Here is an 18989-nt window from a genome sequence, read left to right on the forward strand (position 1 = left end):
GCAGATGAAATGGCAATGGGCTGGAATATCGCTCGGTGAGTAGACAACCGCTGGATACATACCGTTATACGGTGGTACCCAACGGGCACTAAGCGCACACAAGGACTCCATAAAACCCGCGGGATATATGAACTCATAAAGTTCGGTGGATGTACGTGGCATCAAAGAACTATGGACCGAAAAGAGTGGAGGGACCTAGGGGAGGCCTTCATCCAGCAGTGGATCGGCCTCGGATGACGATTCATTTTTAAATAAAAACAAATTTATTTCAATACTCACTGTGTAATTAAACCTATTGTAATAATGTTAAACAAAGATATTCATGAAAACCTTCTTCTACCGCAGTGTTGTCAAACGTTTTCGTTTCACGGCACCCTTAGAGCTAAATGCAAAGATTTTGATGGTAACTAATTAATTATTATGACAATTTTGTAAAACAATAAATAACATGGCAACGTCCGTTTGTTACGTATTTTTTTTAATCGAGAAACAATGGTAACCCTATGAAAACTGCACAATAAAAATTATTAGTAAACGTACCTAAATGTAAATACTTGAATGGTTGCTTTATGAATATACGCACTACGGATACAGTATTGCCAACTTCTGGGCAATTATTGTGCATATTTGAATTGCAAATATTGCAATACTACGTCAATTAACGCATACGTGTAAAAATACATATGTATTGGTTTTAATAGTTTGAATATTATAATAATACTGCTATTATTTCGTGTTTGCTTAGATAAACGGTACTCAATACAATTTTGCGTCCTCGAAAACGACATTCATTAGATACTAAGTATATTAAAATTTACTTGATTTCTGATGAATTAGTAGGATGGAAGTTCACCACACAATTTTCTCAAATCTTGGAAGAAAACTACAGATTTCCCTATGGAGAATTGAGTGAATTGTATGTTCATTTTGCTGATACCTCATCCACACATTATGTCGACGTGAAGTTAAAAGGAGAGTGTCCTAAACGGATTTTCATTCCATGTGAATGTATTCCTAAAACGATTTTTGAAACCAGTTGCTAGGCTGAGCTACGTAATTTGAATGAAAACAACTTTTACATCGTGATGAAAAACAACTTCATTGTCTGGCCTCCCGCGGTGTCGAAGCGCACACTTTGAAAACCTCTGTAGGTTTTCGTATAGAGCCAAACTATGAATTCATTCTAGAAGAAGGTTTCTAATGCGAACGATTAAATTGACGCAAGTCATTACCTATTGCAGATTCTTTTGTTACCTAGTACAAATAATATTTGTGTAGCAAGTTCACACTGTGTCGTATGTTTTGCTTTTCACACTGAGATTAAGACTGACACGGAGAAGTGAGTTTATATTACTGTTACAAGCATAAAGATGCTCCAATTATTCAAGGAGGTACGTATGTGAATACTCACGTAAAATCGTTGTCAGTAACCGAAGCAAGGGATCAACAGAAGACCGGCACAGTTTTATTTTATTTACAAACAATGCTGCCAAAGCAGAGAATAATAATATTTAAATAGTTACAAATGTAACCATATCTGTTTTGGAATCGCTATATAGTAGGTGTTACTAATAAAACGAAAAGTTCAAATAATCCGATTATACCATCAGGGCCGCATTTAGAACAAGGCCCAGGGTCCCCAAAAAGAAATTCAAAAAACACGTAAAGAAACTTTGAGCACCATTTTTTTAAATAAGTTTTGTTCATTTGTTTTTTTGGGTCTCCCAATACTTAAATTGTAATGCGACCCTGTATTGTATAGTTATATAGGTACCCTTCACTATAGTAATACAATATCTCACTAGTATTTTTAACTTTTTCCTAGATCTAGTCAATCTAGTAGCTATAATGTACTTTATGATTGAATTAAAATGGAATTTTATGGGTAGATATTATACCAGGACATCATGTAAATAACGCATTTGTTTGTTTTTAAAATGCACGTAAAAATCTGAAAACTATTTTATTTTGGTTATTTTATCTTCTATATCTTTCCACCATCAAATAGTTCAATTGTTTTGAATAGCCATTTACAATGAATTAAAATACACAGACACACACATAGATAAATTAAGTGTCACTCTGGCGTTTTAGCAGATGCAACAATAACAATAGTATAATGAATGAAATCAGCTGATTGAAAAGTTCACAGAATTCACAAGAAATTTATGAGACACATTTCACCTATTTTTAACCCAACTGAATATATTTACCAAAAGCGTTTACTGAAGAATTACGTACACAGTCACACACGTTCAACTGTAAGATCAATTGAATTTTAATAATTTAATTACCATTCAAAAATCAAACGCAATTTTAATTGGCAGCGAATGCTACGCACGTTTTTTTAAGGGACTGTGATTGGACGGTAAATTGAACACAATATGCAATTAAATAAATGAAAACTGCAATACGAACATTTCAAAAAAAGAACACTGTCACTTCTACATTGTTATATAAGTCACTGAAAAATAGCACATTTTTAATTTTTTTAGTTAAAAGTTTTGAAAATCGAACAAAACGTCAGCTTAGCGCGTTACCAACCGTTGTTATGAACTACGTAAATTTAAAAATTAGTACTTTGCATGTGCTGTCCTGCCATAAATGTAAAACCGTACAATTTAACTGACAAAATGAAAGAGACACAACGAGCCATCACACAAACCTTGGTTGTTACATTTTATACTTCTGATATTTGTGAATAATAGTAAGAACCGGCTTTCGTCACAGAATAGTATAGCTTTCTCAGTCTGTTGCTTACTGTTGGAAAGAGATGCGACCAATAATACACAGGTGGGAGATATTATCATTATAGCGGTTTTGTTTTATGTTTATCAGCGATGGTAAACCACAAACCCACGTGCCCTGAATTGCGGTTTAAATATTACGATACCTACACCATTTCAACGTATTACTAGTTTACTGGGAAAACGAGATAAGAACTGGTGATTCAGGATAAAGTGGAGATAAATTCAATATCAAAATAATACATATGTACTTAATTCAAACGGTCGGCAAACTGTCGAACGCAAAGCATTTCACGGTTGGTGGCGTGGGAATTAGGATAAACATACTGTGTGTTAAAATGGTGTTAAACTTGCGTTTTGCTCTTTTCGATCACTGTGCGGCTGCTTTCGCCATAATTGAGTCGGTGAAACCGGTTTCTTTTTGAAGTTATACTTCTTCAGGAGCGTTTGGAAAATCAGATCAGAGTGTATTTTTGGCGTGTGACATGTAACACATAATTTATTTTTTTCACACAAAAAAACACACTCGATTGGATTCGAACCAACGATTGTTCGGTTATCAGCCGAACGCACAACCATTACGCCACAGAATGATACTGCAATCGTGACGATTATACAGTATAATATTATAGTTTAGAATTGTTCCGTTCCTAGGCAGCGAATTTATTATTGCCGGCCATTTGCAATTCCTTAGGTAAACAAACTATTATACGTCATTGTGGCGGTTGTTACTTTAAAAATAAAAACAACGATAAATAATTATATAATTTAGTAATATAAGTTAAAGTGTATAGAAATAAACCAACGGCGTTCCAATAATAGGTCCTTTTTCTTGAGTGTGTAATTTAACAAGATAATTAAGAGCTAGTCGAAGAATCTACTTTATCACAAGTTTTGTTTTTGTTTTGTTACGCCAAAGAAATATAACTTCTAACGCGCGTACATAAGTACACACACCGATTTATTTTTAATACAGTCTATGCCTAAAATGTTTTCTAGCCTGTTCTAGTGAAGCCTGTAACGCTTGTAAATAGTGCAACTTTGACTAGCACTTTAGTTTGCTTGACAGAATGCTGATGACGACCCTACGAAGCTTCCATGAATGTTATTTTGTTTATAAATGTTCATATGTTATAATATACAAATATATTATTATGTACGAATGAATTAAATTAAAATGCATTTGACGTTCATAAATAGTTCAGTAAATTACCCCACAATATCAAAGAACAATGCTGATAAAAATACAATTTCGTCGTCGTGGAATAGTGACAGAGCGACTGTCTCTAAAAGTGTGGGTGCGTATTCGAATCATTCTTCTCGCAAAAATTACATGTTTTCAATAAGATTTTTTAAAATTGTATGCTAATAAACATTACTTGTATAAATTCGGCCCGTTAGAACCATATAAGTACCTACCACAGAACAGATAATAAATATAATTCCGCTAGGCTATATACAAATACAGTAAATTTTGACGCAGGGTTTTAAATGTGTGAGTGTCCTACGAAAATGAACCACGCATTATAGACGTGCAGTAGTGTGTGTTAGGTATTTCAGTTCCCATTATTTCTGAGTTCCCTGGTACCTAGACTGCGGCAAGAGAACTGCAATACTGACAATCCTTTCATAATATATCGCAGCGCCACGACGGCTGCCATGACACTTCAACTTATAATTTTCGCACTCTACCTATTCTCTATGTTGAATAAAAATGGTAATTTATCTATTTCGACATTATTCTGTGGTATTTGTACAAATTATGGTACATAGCTTTACTGAATTCTCTGAGCTCTTCCATTTTATCAATCCGAACTACTGAAGTACTGATAGCCGTTTATGGTTATTTGCAGTTTCCCGAGATACAGGGGAAAATTAAAATACATGCTCTTCTAAAAAATATATATAATATATCAGTTATTCACAAATCATCAATTGATCAAAGACAGTTACAGAAACAAAAGGTTGGCCGCCTCTCGTTCTTGAACATTGCATAAGTTCGAAGAGGTGGTATGGTATAACATCATTATTGGCTTAAACTCGAGCTTCCTTTATATTACCAAGCCAAACCAATGACTTGGACGTCTATTTGCGAACTTGTACATTAAACATAATCAATAATAATAATTAATAAATTAACACCGTCCTTCGGATACGATGTATTTAAAACTGAAAACCCCGAGCGGTGCATAGCGTAGCGATTGCTAAATAAATAATTAGTAGAGAAAGCTTTATAACTTTTCCTATTTATTACCGGATAATAATTAATTATTATTAACACTATCGTTGAATGACGCGTCCGATAGCAAATGACATAAATATGCATAAACACAACATGACAGACTTGTAAATAATTACAAGATAAAAAGAACTTTTATATACAACGTTTTCAAATTTTCTGTTCAATTATTATGCTCACTATGCTCAAACTTGTACTTGATATGAAGTAAATAAAAAAACAAACAAACAAACAAACAAATATAGAATACTTAAATGTCTTATTTCCATAGTATCGCACGTATATATTAATAATTTAGTTGCTAGGACCACCCACTTACCAACCAATAATAGTCTTTTACTTTTTACGGATTTTTCTGAAATAACTTTCCATACAAAACAGAATTAACTGAAAATGTATTCTATTCTACTTAAAGATGGCTAAAAGTATTAAAAGAATGCATTGGCATCGTGTTCTGATATATTCTAAAAGTTTCAAAAGTCTAGCTAGTCGGGAAGTTAGTTAAAAATCGATTGCAAGATTTGTACTGGACAAACAAGAATACGAGCTAATAAAAACGTTGTAATAGAATGCAGTCAAGTCGTTTAAATTTTTGAGTGCATACCAATAATGTTATCTCTGCGATACCATTTTAAAACCAATAAAAGATGTTGACGTAAAAAACCATTCACGGTTATGGCCATAGAATGGCAATTGTCGGGTGTGGTTATAACCTATTCCTCAATCCAGTGTCGTTTCACTATATATTTTATCTGAATATCTATTTATTAAATTAATATAATAACATACTTATCGGGAAAAAAACAGCTGTAGATACGGCATAGGGTGTATTGGCGCAAAATCCTTAGCTCGTTACTATAAAAATGGACGTAGATACCAGTGGCCAAGGGTGTAGGTGAGCTGTTAAGTTCTGACATAAATAGTGCACACCAAACTTTGTCAATCAAACGTATTTTATGTGTTTATTGAACTACGACTACAATCTGTAGACAGTGTATGTTAGTTTTTAAAAATCAATTAAACCCTGCCTAATCCAAGCCAATAATAATAGTAAAAAAATATTCGTTTATCTATAATCTATAAAATATCTAAAATTATGCCATTAGACCATACACAATTTTAGATATTTTATAGACAGAAGAATATTTTTTATTTAGATATAAGTAGGTAAGACCTACTTATTTTTTTTTTTAATTAGGAAAAAAGTATTATGGCATTACAGCGATTGGCCAGTGCGCCATAATACATAATAAATACGAATTATAAAAATTACTTAATTACAAATAACAACCAATACCTATAAGGCATAAAGCCCACCAAAAAAACGTTCGGTGCGCTCACTACTGAGTAGGCCCCCTCCCACCCGCGCATTACCCTTGACCAATGTAATAAGGGGCCCAAGAAGCACAAAATAATTATTATTATCAGCGTCTCTCATAACAAAGCAATAAAAATATTATATTATTTCTCGGGGCTTGTAATTAAGCAATAACTAAACAATGAGTTCTCTGTTATTAAATAATGGCTTCTCGCCCGTCTATCGACGACGCTTCCAGAGCGTGATTTTGCTCGCCGTGATCAATAAATGGACTACGTTGTATTTTCGTTAATTCGTCCGGCTGAAAAGCCACACAACGGTGACTCATGGGGCAGGCGGGCACAAAGCGTCGTCAAATCCAGTGTGCGCTGGCGTATTTGATTACGTTGTATTTTCGATGATTTACACGCCATTTGTGAAATTTTGCGCGTAAGCCCCACTCGCTCCGTTAAGTGGGTTTTACGCCTAACAAGTATAAAATAAAGTATCTGCTTATGTAGATATTAGAGCGTCAAAAATACAGTGATAAATTATAAGCTGCATTATTCGCATTGTGAAATTTAATATGCGTATGATAGATCGAGAGCCCAAAACTAACATCCATTTTATTTTATTTTTCGTTTAATACAGCGGTCCCCAACCGATGGTCCGCGGACCACCAGAAGTCCGTGAGAGAATTTTGGTGATCCGCAGAGTAACTTGAATATATTTGTAATTTTCGTATTCGTCATTGGCACCAAGAATCCAAGAGCTTGTTTCAAACAAGCAGTAACAAAGGTCACACTGATTACCTTTCTGTTACCTGTAATTAATCTTTTATGCACCTTTATGCCGACGTTTACGATTTACGATATTGATTCTTTTTTACTAAGATTAAATTTTAAATGTTTTTTTTTTGCATTTTTTGTAATGAATATATGCGTTAATAAGTTTATTTATTATAATTCTTTTATCATTAGGTATATTGACATATCGATTTTTTAACAAGTGTGGAAAAAATACGTGGTAGTGGTCCGCGGGATTCAATATTTTGAATTTAGTGATCCGCGAGGTCCAAAAGGTTGGGGACCGCTGGTTTAATAGACCTGTTATATTGTTATTACGTAAATTATTAGACAATGAAAAAACACATTAGTATATTCGTGACTTGAAACTTACAAAAGTGACTAGGATAGCCAGTTTTTAAAAAAGACGACTTCCAATACAACTTTGTTTTACCGCCGAGAATCAAAAGGTACAATCTCAAAATGAACTAATTCACAAAGTAGGATGGTTTTAATTCTCAAAATACAGTAATAATTATTTTTAAACGTATTACGATGATCACGGAGGCGTCTCGAAATACCGTAATATTGAGTTGAATGAGAAAACGGAACGACCATGGCATTGTTAGATTTCGGCAGTGAAATATATACCTAGGTACTTAATGTTTAAAATTTTAAAACAACATATCTGGCCCAACAGGTTATATTGTGACACCATAATAGGTTCGTTTCTTTCAACATGAACGAAACAAATCAAATTAAACCATAGACAATATACATACAAATTGTAGTTGACCGGAAATGGTTTGAGATTTGACGTTTGGTTCAGTGTATCATTGAAAATCAAACCGTTCTCGGACCATCAGAAATGGTTTGACATGAAACGTCAAACCAATTCGGACGATCCATAGACTAATGGCAATCTGTCAAAGTGTTGATAAGCATTATTCGGCATTTATATATCGTGAGGTGTTCATATTAATATGTTAGATATTTACACCATAGGAGTTCACTTGAATTATATGTATTATAGATTAATAATCAATACCTATTATTCATAAGTAACCATACGCGAACAAGACGCCGCTTTTGGTGTTATTATCTCAAAATCCAGCACTATTTTCTATGCAAGTTCGATTTAATATCATTACTATAATTATTATGTCAGACAAAGAATTTATTTTCATTTTATTTATATTTTGTAACGGAGATTCTAAACTACAAACTGTGTTAAATCAACCCGGAATGATCTTTATATTACCTAACGAATTTAATATGTTCGATTGTCGTCTAAGTCACAATATCATACTGTCGACATGAACAAGTGGTCAATAATTATGAAAAGCTCTAATCAAAAGTAATTTTTAAAAACTCGTCATACCTATAAATCTTATAAATTAACTAAATGGCTGCCTATTTATGAAGCATTCTTTATATTTTGTATATTTAAAATGAATGAATACGACAGTTTGTTAATTTTGTATTATTGTAGACCATGATAGGAGGTTAGAATTTCATAACAAGTTGACGTTTCAAATATGTTTCTGTTTTAGAGACTAATATATTATGAATTAATTTTAAGTACTGGCAACACTAATTAGTTGTCAGAAAAGCGTTTCCGTGGACATTCTACCAAACGGTTCCAAATCAAATAAATCCAACGATGCCATTTGATTCGTTCAGTTCAGGTTCAATGATACAAACTTAATGGAACATCGCGAAATTTTGAATAGAATCAGTGTTGCCAACCGTGGGAAGATAAGAAGTGTAAGGCACTGTAAAAAATACCAATCAGAAGAAAAGTCTGCGGACGCAAGCTACTCTTGTCTTAACTTAAGGGCCCACGTGCCCAACGTAGGTCAAAACGGACGGTTTATGGTATTTTCAAAGCATAACCCCGGACATTCCTTAAATGTTGTAGATAATCTATTTATATAATTTTGAAGCCTTGTTATCCTTTATATTTACTTTAAACATTTGATGACTGCATGAAGTATTTTTATTACATAAAATAGTATTCTTTTAAACCTATCGAACTAATGTTTTAGAATATAGTCATATTTCAGTACATCCATGTGGAGTGGTGTTAAGATTTTTTAGATGGATTAATTTTTAAACGCATTTACAAAACCATTATTAAAATTAATGTTAACATTATATAGTGAAATATGTACGATAAAAAAATATATTTTATAATCTTTGTGATCCCAAGTTTGGCAAGAATTAGGCATTTTATTATTCAAAAAATGGGCACGATTAACACATTTGAAGATAATTCTAAATATACTGATTATAAGCTATGTCTTCGACCATTCAAATGTGATAAACATCCTACGAATAATGATCGTTTTATAATAATTATTGACCTAAGAATAAGGTAGTATTTTTTTTGAAGTACGCCATTTCTATTGGCATTTCCCAGTGGTTAAGCTACAACATACGGCCGTAGCTGTAAATTGACAAACGATAAATGAAGTATGGAGTAATATCATGTTAACGCGCGTATTTGAACATGTATCATTTAAAAAAAAAACTTTTTTGTCGGTTAGGTTACTTATACATGCTTAGTTCAATGAGAACATATACGTATGACTGATATAGTTTAATGTGCACTATCACCCTTCCGTCACTGTTGCCTAGTATGGAGTCTTCGCCACTAATATGTAGTAGTAATAGTAGATAACGTTACTAAATAATATTTAAAAAATGCAGAAATAACTCAAACCGTGTTTTAAAAAAATAGTAATATATTATAGGATACGTAACATGACACAGTACCTAAGCTGTGTGATAATAAAATATAACACATGATCATAGTAGCAGTAAATTATTCCGTATCGCGTGCACGCCTCAAACAATACAAAATATTGCATAATAAATTTAATTTAATAATCCGAATAGGTATACTTAGTTAACTTAGTACCTATTACAGATAATGCGTGGATTTATACAAACAATCGGTGGTGGTATCGTTGATCGAGGGCACCAGGTTCAAACATCACCTGAATTACAATATACATCAGCGATATCCAAACTGGGAGGCGCGGAGTGTTGCAAAGGGAGGCGCGAAAAATTTAACACAAATGTAGCCACAGGTTTGCAGTTTGCAAATGCTTACCTGTGGGCCCGGGCATAACAGACATCACAAATTTACTCTAATAGTTTTAAAAAAAGTCGCCTGCGGCACTACTTTATTTAAAGGTTATTGAATATTTTAAATGTGTGGTTATGCGTTGTAATTTGATGTGATACATAATATATGATGATTGCTATGGGCACTTAAATGATAACTCCTGTGTATAATTTAGGAAACACTACTTTAGAGCACCACACTGCCCTTAACCTCAGCGATAGGATGTGGGGCCCATGATAGAATCCATATTTGTCAATGAACGATGATGAATTTGGATTGACTACTAGGTATATTGAAAAGGGAAAAAAATGATAGAATTATCATGCGATAATTCATTGAAAGTAAAGTAAAGTACTGCTACCATTCGTAACATCATATTTATGCGAAACGGGTTTTCTGCATTAGCTGCAATGAAATCCAAATATCGACGCCATCTAGTAGAAAAAGAGCACTTTGTGCTAATAAACAAGCACATCCATCGCGTGAAAAACAAATTAATTTAAAAATGAATAATAAAAGTAGTAAAAACTGGATTATTTTTACAATTAAGTTTTTTTCATTGTTAAAAAAGTGTTCGTATTATTTAATGAAATAAAGGGGGGGAGGCGCCAATATTAGATTTTTTTTAAAAGGGAGGCGTAGTAACATAAAGTTTGGAAACCACTGATATACATAATATACCTTGGTACAATACCATTTGAAAACTATAGCGGCGACGATGATCAGAGAATTTTATTTAATTACGTATACAATGTTTGTTTGTGGTTATGCGCAGTGACGTTCCGTGGGAGTGTACAGGTCGTGTGTTGCATAGAGGAGGCACATTAAGAGGGGTAGTGAATGAAGGAACCATGGCCTTCACATCCTGAATTGGGTCCCCAGGCCAGGATCTTTGGTGGGGTTAAGGGCAGTATGTTGCTCTACAGAAATGTTTCCAATACTCTACACGGGAAGTATCATTTACGTGTATATAAATCTTCATATCACGTCAAATTGCAACAACATACCTATATAAAATATGTAATAGCCGCGAAGGAAAGTAGCACCGCAGGCGACTTTTTTGCTATTAGAGTAAATTTGTGGTGCGTGTTAATCTCACTTAGCTGGTCGACCCACCATGCCGGCCCCCCAGGCTAGAGCCTTATCAGCCCTCCCTTGTGGGGGCCATGAAAAGAACTAATACAAATATTACAACTTTTGAGCAGACGATGTGGTTAGGGATTGCAATACCGAATGAAAATAATAATACCGGTATGTATTTCGGTATTAATGCCGGTGTTCGTGAAATATACCATAGAAAAAATAAAAGTATCTACTAATATATAAGTATATATTATATAAAAAGCTCTTTAAAATATTTATATTTTATAGCTCGTGCCATTGCTGGTCTCCAAGGGCGTTGAATGGCAACGGAAGTAAACCAGACACCGCGTAACCCTCCAAGCTGTGTCAGTGCCACAGACCTACACGAAATTAAAATCATCACTGTTTGAGAGTAGGTTTCATGGAAATGCTCTAATTCTCAATAGATGGTGTGTATGACAATAAAGATTGATGGTGTAGGTTAAAAAATAGCCGAAATTAAATAATAATAATTACAAGATAAAAAGAACTTTTTTATATAAGTACCACGTTTTAAATTTTCTGTTGAATCATATTATAAGCTTGACAATTAAACCTATGTATAAATAAATACTTTTTTTTGTACTTGATAGAAATACTGAATAATTATTATAGAATACTGAAATGTCAATTTGACATTTCATATTGATTTCCATAGTAACGCACGTATATATTAACAATTTAGTTGCTAGGACCCCTTAGCAACCAGTGAGTAGTAAATATTATTTTTAACGATTTTTTTCCGAAACATACAAAACAGAATTAACTGAAAATGAATTCAATTATGCTTAAAGATGGCCAAAAGTATTAAAAAAAATGCATTGTCGTCGTGTTCTGATATATTCTAAAAGTTTCAAATGGAAGATAGTTAAAAATCTTGGACAAACAAGAATACGAGCTAATAAAAACGTGGTAAAATAGGTACTTACCCAAGTATAAGTACATATAGATACTAAAACCGAAAGGGGACGGCCAATATGATATCAATCACATTAATAATAATAGTAATAAGTTAAAATTTTAATAGGAAACAAAAACCTCTCGTATTCTGATTTTTCCCATCCCCTGGGGTAATTGGGAATAGCGAATGGGAAAACCCGAACAATTTGGGAAATTACGAATTGCATCATTTGAGGCTATAGGTATTAGGAAATACAAACTTTGGTATATTATATCACAAATAAATCCCTATAATTTCTCTGTTCCTTTCGATTTCTTGATCAACATTAAACAGACAGTTGAATGATAATAATCGCCACATGACAACGCGCCATAAGAAGGTAAAAGAAAATTCTCAAGTGTAGATAAATATGGGATAAATTTATACACGTCGTGTTAATGAATACGTAATTTTCAATATTTACGTATGTACCTATCATGATATACATTAAACTTTGCCACGTAAACGAAACGCGCATTCAATATTGGTTATATCTGAGGACACTCAACCGGGCCGTAACTAAATCATAAAACAAAACTGGCTTCAACGTCTCGGTCTAATCTGTTATGTGGTTAAGAACCTTTATTATTGGTATGAGTGCAGCTTCACCAAACTATTCCAAAACCACGCAACTTCAAAAATCTTCGACAATACTATCTACTAAGAATAATTGAAAGTGAAAATAAGACACTCACCGAAGTCGTCGTCTTTTCTCGGCCAGCGCTTGAGCCTGCGCCTGTGTGAGGTTGGAGGCGCTGGGTGCTCTGGCGATCTCCGCTTCCGTGACCGGGAAAGAGTCCTGCTCCTCGCCATTCTCTTCGGCGCCCAGCATGAAGTTGGGTTTATGCCTGCCTGCGACCTACAACAAAAACCAATTTAGGCTATCCAGTTTCCCGCAGAATCAATCGTTTTTCGGAATTCGAGAGCGATTAGGATCACTACCCGGAAAACACTAAAGCCTTTGGTTAAAGTAAAAATATGGATGACAAACTAGGGCAAGGAAGTGATAAAAGGGGTTTCAAAGATGATTTACAGCTGGATGGAGGCTAATCAGTGCTTTGGAGCGGAACACGAAGTTATGGAGTAGTTATTCAGCTCTTTCCCCTGTGACACTAAAGGAAATTCTTTGGTTGGGTTTTAAATAGCCATCCCATTGCAAGCATATGCCATACTCGTACATCAAAACATGAACTAAGGCCGGTGACTGCATACTTGAGCGGTAGATTGCTTACCTAATTCGTCCTTACATAAGACATCACGGACCACTCCATTATTTAGTTTTTATGTCGTACTTAGATATTATGCTAATGTTAACTATTTAAAAAGACAAGGTTTGAGAATGTAACATTCTGTATATTGAACATACATAATTTGAAAATATCTCATGCATATACCAACCAGAAAAAAGTACGACACCCAATTAAAGAAACCAAGAAACGCCCGCTGGATTCGCGCCAGTGTGCTTTACCTATTAAGCTACGGCATCCTACTGAATTACGACAATTTTAACTAGTACACATGAAATGCTTATCAAATTGCGTTACAATGTTGGTTATCGGTTTTTGTAATTGGGAGCAAAGATCTTTCTTATAGATATTTGGTCGCTGACAAGGATAATTTTTACAAAGTCAAATCGTTGATTTTTATACAATATGTTTGTCAATCTACTGATATTTTGTAAAAAAAATATCTGGCAATACTGGTACCCGAAGAATTGGAAAACACGTCTCTGCAGGTGGCCAAGAGACGTTATTTGATGCAAATTCCTTCCAGTACAGAGACATTTGCGCACCCGGCCGTGGAATACGAAGCATCCAGCACCAGGGGTGTAGGGGTTTTCACTGCAGGAGGCGAAAATAAATTAATAATCGTCGTACCTGATCTCCATTTTCAACTATCTCGATCTTTTCAACTGCATCGCCTTCCATTGCTAACGTGTCAACCTGGTGGACGGCGTCTTGCTGGTGCTGGTTTGTCTCGTTCAAAGATACTCCGTCAGGAATATCTTCAGCACTCGTCTCCACCGCGGACTCTGTAACGGACGAGATAATAAACATATTAATTTATGTCTTAGGTTATGAATCTTCGAAATGATGAACCTCATCCGTAATAAGAGATGGCATGAAAGGAAGAAGAATGCTAATTTATAACTTTACTTCTATGGTACTAAGGGAAACCCCAAAAAACCTTATTGACGGATATCATAAAACGACTATTTCAATTCGATTCGTTTACTTTTTTGATGAAATTGTTCTGTTTACCAAAAAATCGACTTCATAAAAAGTGAATTGAATCGCACATTCTTAAGTAAAATTATGTATTTATTTATTTAAAAAAAGACACATTGAACACATAACAAATTATTAATTCAAGACGTTTACAACATGGCATTTAGAATAAAAAGTAAAAGTAAATCAACTAGAGAAAAAAATTATTTTATAGAAAAGAAATATAATAAAAAAATCAACAGTAATTCAAAAAAATACAAATTAACCAATAAAATAGAATACATAATGCATCGTTAAAAATGTCTACATCTCTAGGGAGTGCATTGACCAGCCGCACAGCCCTCGCTATTGGTGCCTGGTGAGCCTGACATGAGGAAACAGCTTTCACCCAAAATAGGTCATGGCTGCTGCGACCACGCATGTAATTGATAATTATGTAAGTATGTAGGTATATCTAGTGCAGTGGTTCTCACGCCAAATTTAACTGTGGCCGCACAATTGACATTGACAGTTCTATGAAAACGTCTGGAGGCCGCACCAAATTTCACTTTTGTTGTGATTGAAAAAATTAAAGCTAAATTTTATTTACTAAAAAATGGATCAATTTATTTATAGACAAGTCCATTTCGAGGGCTTAGTGTCAAACAACACTATCTACAAAAGTGCAACTTTACAGGAGAGCCAAAAATCGTTATTTTAGATTCTTGTAACTCAACAAGGGAAATGTTTATTTAAAACCTAATGTTAATATTTTATAATTTATTGTGTATTGTACATTTATCTTGCTTATGATGATGTTAAAATTTATAAGGATAGTTTTAAAAAAATATGAAAACAAGGGTAACTTATGTAGTTAGCGTTAAACTTTACTGACGATTTAATAAGAAATTAGAAAAGATTGACATAACGTTGTTTGACCAACATGTAGCCGGAAATGTAAAATAACGTTATTTCAAAAAAAAACACTTTTTTGTAGATAACGTTGTCTGACTTTAAGCACTCGATTTAATAAAGGACATTTGAACATTTTAGTACATATCTATTTATTTAAAAATAATGGAAATTCCTCAATACCTACTCCTATTTTTTTAAATGCGAACCGCATGGCTGCTTCTAAGTTTACATCTGTCAACTGGCTTCGGAATTTGTTTTTTATGAAGTGCATTACTCTGAATGATCTTTCACAATATGCAGTAGTACGAAAAATCAAAATTTTTCAACCGTGGTATTATTAAAATGGTTTTTAAGCACTTGGTTCGTGTCTCATTTTCAATGACGCATATTTAACGTTAGCCAAGTTAATTAAATTAAATACTGAAAATGATGTTGGTGGCCGCAGCAAAATCCTCTGGTCACCAGGGCCGCACATGAGAACCACTACTTAACTGATCTAGTGTATGTCCGAAAATTTGTACTAATGCAATTATTGTCCGTATCACAGTTCACCGTGAGGTGTTGTACCTAAAAATTCTGGTAGGTATTTGTAATTATCAAGTCGTACCTATCAAATATCAAATTAATGTTCTTATTGAATCTAAAAAAATGGAAAATTACTGTTGGCAATACTCCACGAACAACGCGTTTTTTGTCTCAGTGCTATGCGGTCATCTCTTTTCGGTAAGACAGCTCACGGTGAAATGTGCTAAGGCGAAATTTAATGCGTACAATTTACATGTAACCGTCTGAAGAATCAGAATTTAAAAAGGATGCCGCGCTATGATCGTTATCGTATCGAACCTTGTCAAACCAAAAATGTGCTCAGTATGGTATGGTTGTATTGACTTGTGTGTCAGCTGTTTGTTCTCTAGAGGAGCAGAACTAACCTGCCATTGGTGATGCCAATTGGGAGGGCAATAACTCTGTTCAACCAAATCGCTTCCGATGTTGATATATTCCATCTACGTGAGGATGAGTATAGGTGGACGTTATTTTATAAATTCTTAAAATAGGGTCTGCTTAACTCATCCGGTGTACTTCGTAGTACCTATATACTTTATATTTTTTTTTGTATTTACACATTTATACTGTAGAATAACTTAATACTGATCTATCTCTTTAGTTATGTACCTAATACTGTATTAATAATATTTCTTTGTTTCTAAATGTCATGTTGTGAACGTCTTAAACTTGTAATTTGTAATGTCCACAATATGTAAAATAAATAAATTGAATATGAAAAACGTGTATGACTGTGTGTTATTTATGCTGAAGACATTTTTCAAAATTACAAGTTCGACATTAACGGCTCGTCTACTTATACACCCATGACCTCAAAGTTAAATAACCCAAGAGGTGGACAGGTCAGTACACCTTATCTCGAAACTATTTGCAGTCGTTTCGCCGCTCAGGGATTGAAAACAAGTGTTTGTATGGCTGTCACGAAATACAAACAAAATAAATCGGTGTTGAATACAATATAGGTATTTGAATTGTTCATGAATCATCATGACTGACATGAAAAAACTGTTCGAAATTTGAATGAACGTACAACGAATATGTATGATAGAAAAAAGAAGGAAAAATGTTCTTTTAAATCCTACTATTTGAAACCTGTGTACGTACAAACTACAAACAAATAATATATATTTATCATTTTTCCTATTTCATCTGAAATCGCCAAGCGCCAAGATCCGAGAATTTTGCAAAGATCTATTTATTACCTAGTCGAAATTCTCCGAAGAGATTAATGTGATTTTATTAATCAATTTCGTTTCCCTTATTTCATTATGTACTTTATCATATAATTTATGATATTATCTTCCAGACCCATATTCCACAAGACATCCCTGACCATTAGGGGTGCTTGGCCAGTACGGCAGTAACACAGAACAGATGAGTATGTTATCCCTTGTGTATAAGTCTGCGTATACAAGACCCATGGATACTGTGCTATGTGGGTAGTGCTTGAAGCCTACATCTGTCCTTCCCTTAATTCATCAAAATCAGCAGCTCGTATTGAGAAGACGCAAAACAATGCGTAAGGTTACATATTGTAAGTACCTAAAACATTTCACCATGAGCTTTCATATCGGAAAGAGATGACAGTCTTTAATTTTATTAGATTCAATGTGAACATTAATTCAATGTCTGATTTTGGCAAAATTCATGAATTCAAGAATGAAAACCTAACCTTAACTAACAAATAATCCAGTATATCGGCTATTTTCAAAATCTGTTTGCTGCTGGCTTCCTGTAAAATGTAAAAATGTAAACCGACAAGAACCGTGTTTTATTTAAACATGAATTTTATGTCAGTACTATTACACCCACGGTGGCCGCGCGGCTTAACCGTTGGACTATCACGCCGTGGGTCCCAGGTTCGAATCCTGGGTCTGGCAAGTACACATATTGTTTTTCAATTTGTGTGTGAGTCAGGGTATGGACCTAATAGGTTGAGCAAGTGGCTGACATCCATTTCTCGTAAAAAACAAAAATCTGTTAATACAAACCTCTACTCTGTGGAGGCCCATATGATCCTATTAGGATCGGACATGGTCGGAATACTATACGACCCAAAGAGGTTTGACGGTCTTTAATATACGGCCATATATTTCCGATACAACATTTCACGTTGAAGTGTGATACGGCGAACTGCATACGTACACGTTTTCGGACACGAATGCGTAAATGGTAATGACAGCATAGTGAAATGAGAAATCTCATGTGGTGAAGTACAAAACATTGAACATTGAAACGCCTGTTCTCATGTAAGATGTCCACTGAAATGCAGCTTCGATGAGATATTACAAATATAGGAAAATTGTTTTGTTTTTACTAACTTCTATGATAATGCAGTCATTGGCGATTCGACACGAAGAAGAATAGTGGTTGGGCCAATTATGGTGACCCTCATTCCTTTTTTCCTACCTACCAAAAATCCCAGTTATTGTCACAAGGCCATGCGACCAGCAGTCATGAGTCAATCGTGATTAGTTACATTCAGTTACTTCAAGACAGCGGACGCGCCCAGGCTTGTTAAAGCTAATACTCTATCACGCCGTGAAACCCACTGGAGAGTGTCGGTACTGCATCGTACAGGATGGAAGAAATTTTTGAAAAAAGTCCACGGATTGGAGTGCCATAAATGATGGTGACGATTAATTAACCATCATAAATTACCACCAAGTAGACGCTGACTCTCTCAAAAAGAAGTTATTTATAGTAAGTTAATCTACCATAATCTCCATTAAAAAGCTTTACAAATACAAGATGTTTTAAAAGGAAACAAATCCAATATATAAATAATTACAAGGTAAAAAGAACTTTTTATATACTAACTTACAACGTTTTTAAATTTTCTGTTTAATTATTATGCTCAATATGCTCAAACTTGTACCTACTTGATAAGAAGTAAATAAAAAACAAACAAATATAGAAAACAGAAATGTCATTTTGACATTTCATTTTGATTTCCATAGTAACGTACGTATATATTAATAATTTAGTTGCTAGGACCACCCCCTTAGCAACCAATAATAGTCTTTTACTTTTTACGGAT

The 18989-nt window shown here is 34.2% G+C and overlaps 1 protein-coding gene across 7 annotated transcripts in view; it reads right to left on the reverse strand.

Annotated features, from left to right (window-relative positions):
• ACC (acetyl-CoA carboxylase) overlaps positions 1-18989 on the reverse strand; it is a 150980-nt gene that overhangs the window by 101015 nt on the left and 30976 nt on the right. For 3 of the 7 annotated variants that reach the window (XM_085956808.1, XM_085956807.1, XM_085956809.1), the window contains exons 2-3: positions 14141-14295; positions 12959-13122 (exon numbers count right to left, since the gene is read on the reverse strand). In XM_085956808.1, the coding sequence (XP_085812934.1) occupies positions 12959-13122; positions 14141-14191 (215 nt within the window). In that variant the 5' untranslated portion in view covers positions 14192-14295. Of the gene's footprint in view, positions 1-2213; positions 2554-12958; positions 13123-14140; positions 14296-18989 lie in introns of those variants that run through there. The other 4 variants (XM_085956804.1, XM_085956805.1, XM_085956806.1 and 1 more) reach the window with 2 other exon arrangements.

The sequence above is a fragment of the Rhyacophila brunnea genome, unplaced genomic scaffold, assembly GCF_057557595.1.
Source record: "Rhyacophila brunnea isolate RB1 unplaced genomic scaffold, BYU_Rbru_1.0 scaffold_6, whole genome shotgun sequence".
Lineage (NCBI taxonomy): Eukaryota > Metazoa > Arthropoda > Insecta > Trichoptera > Rhyacophilidae > Rhyacophila > Rhyacophila brunnea.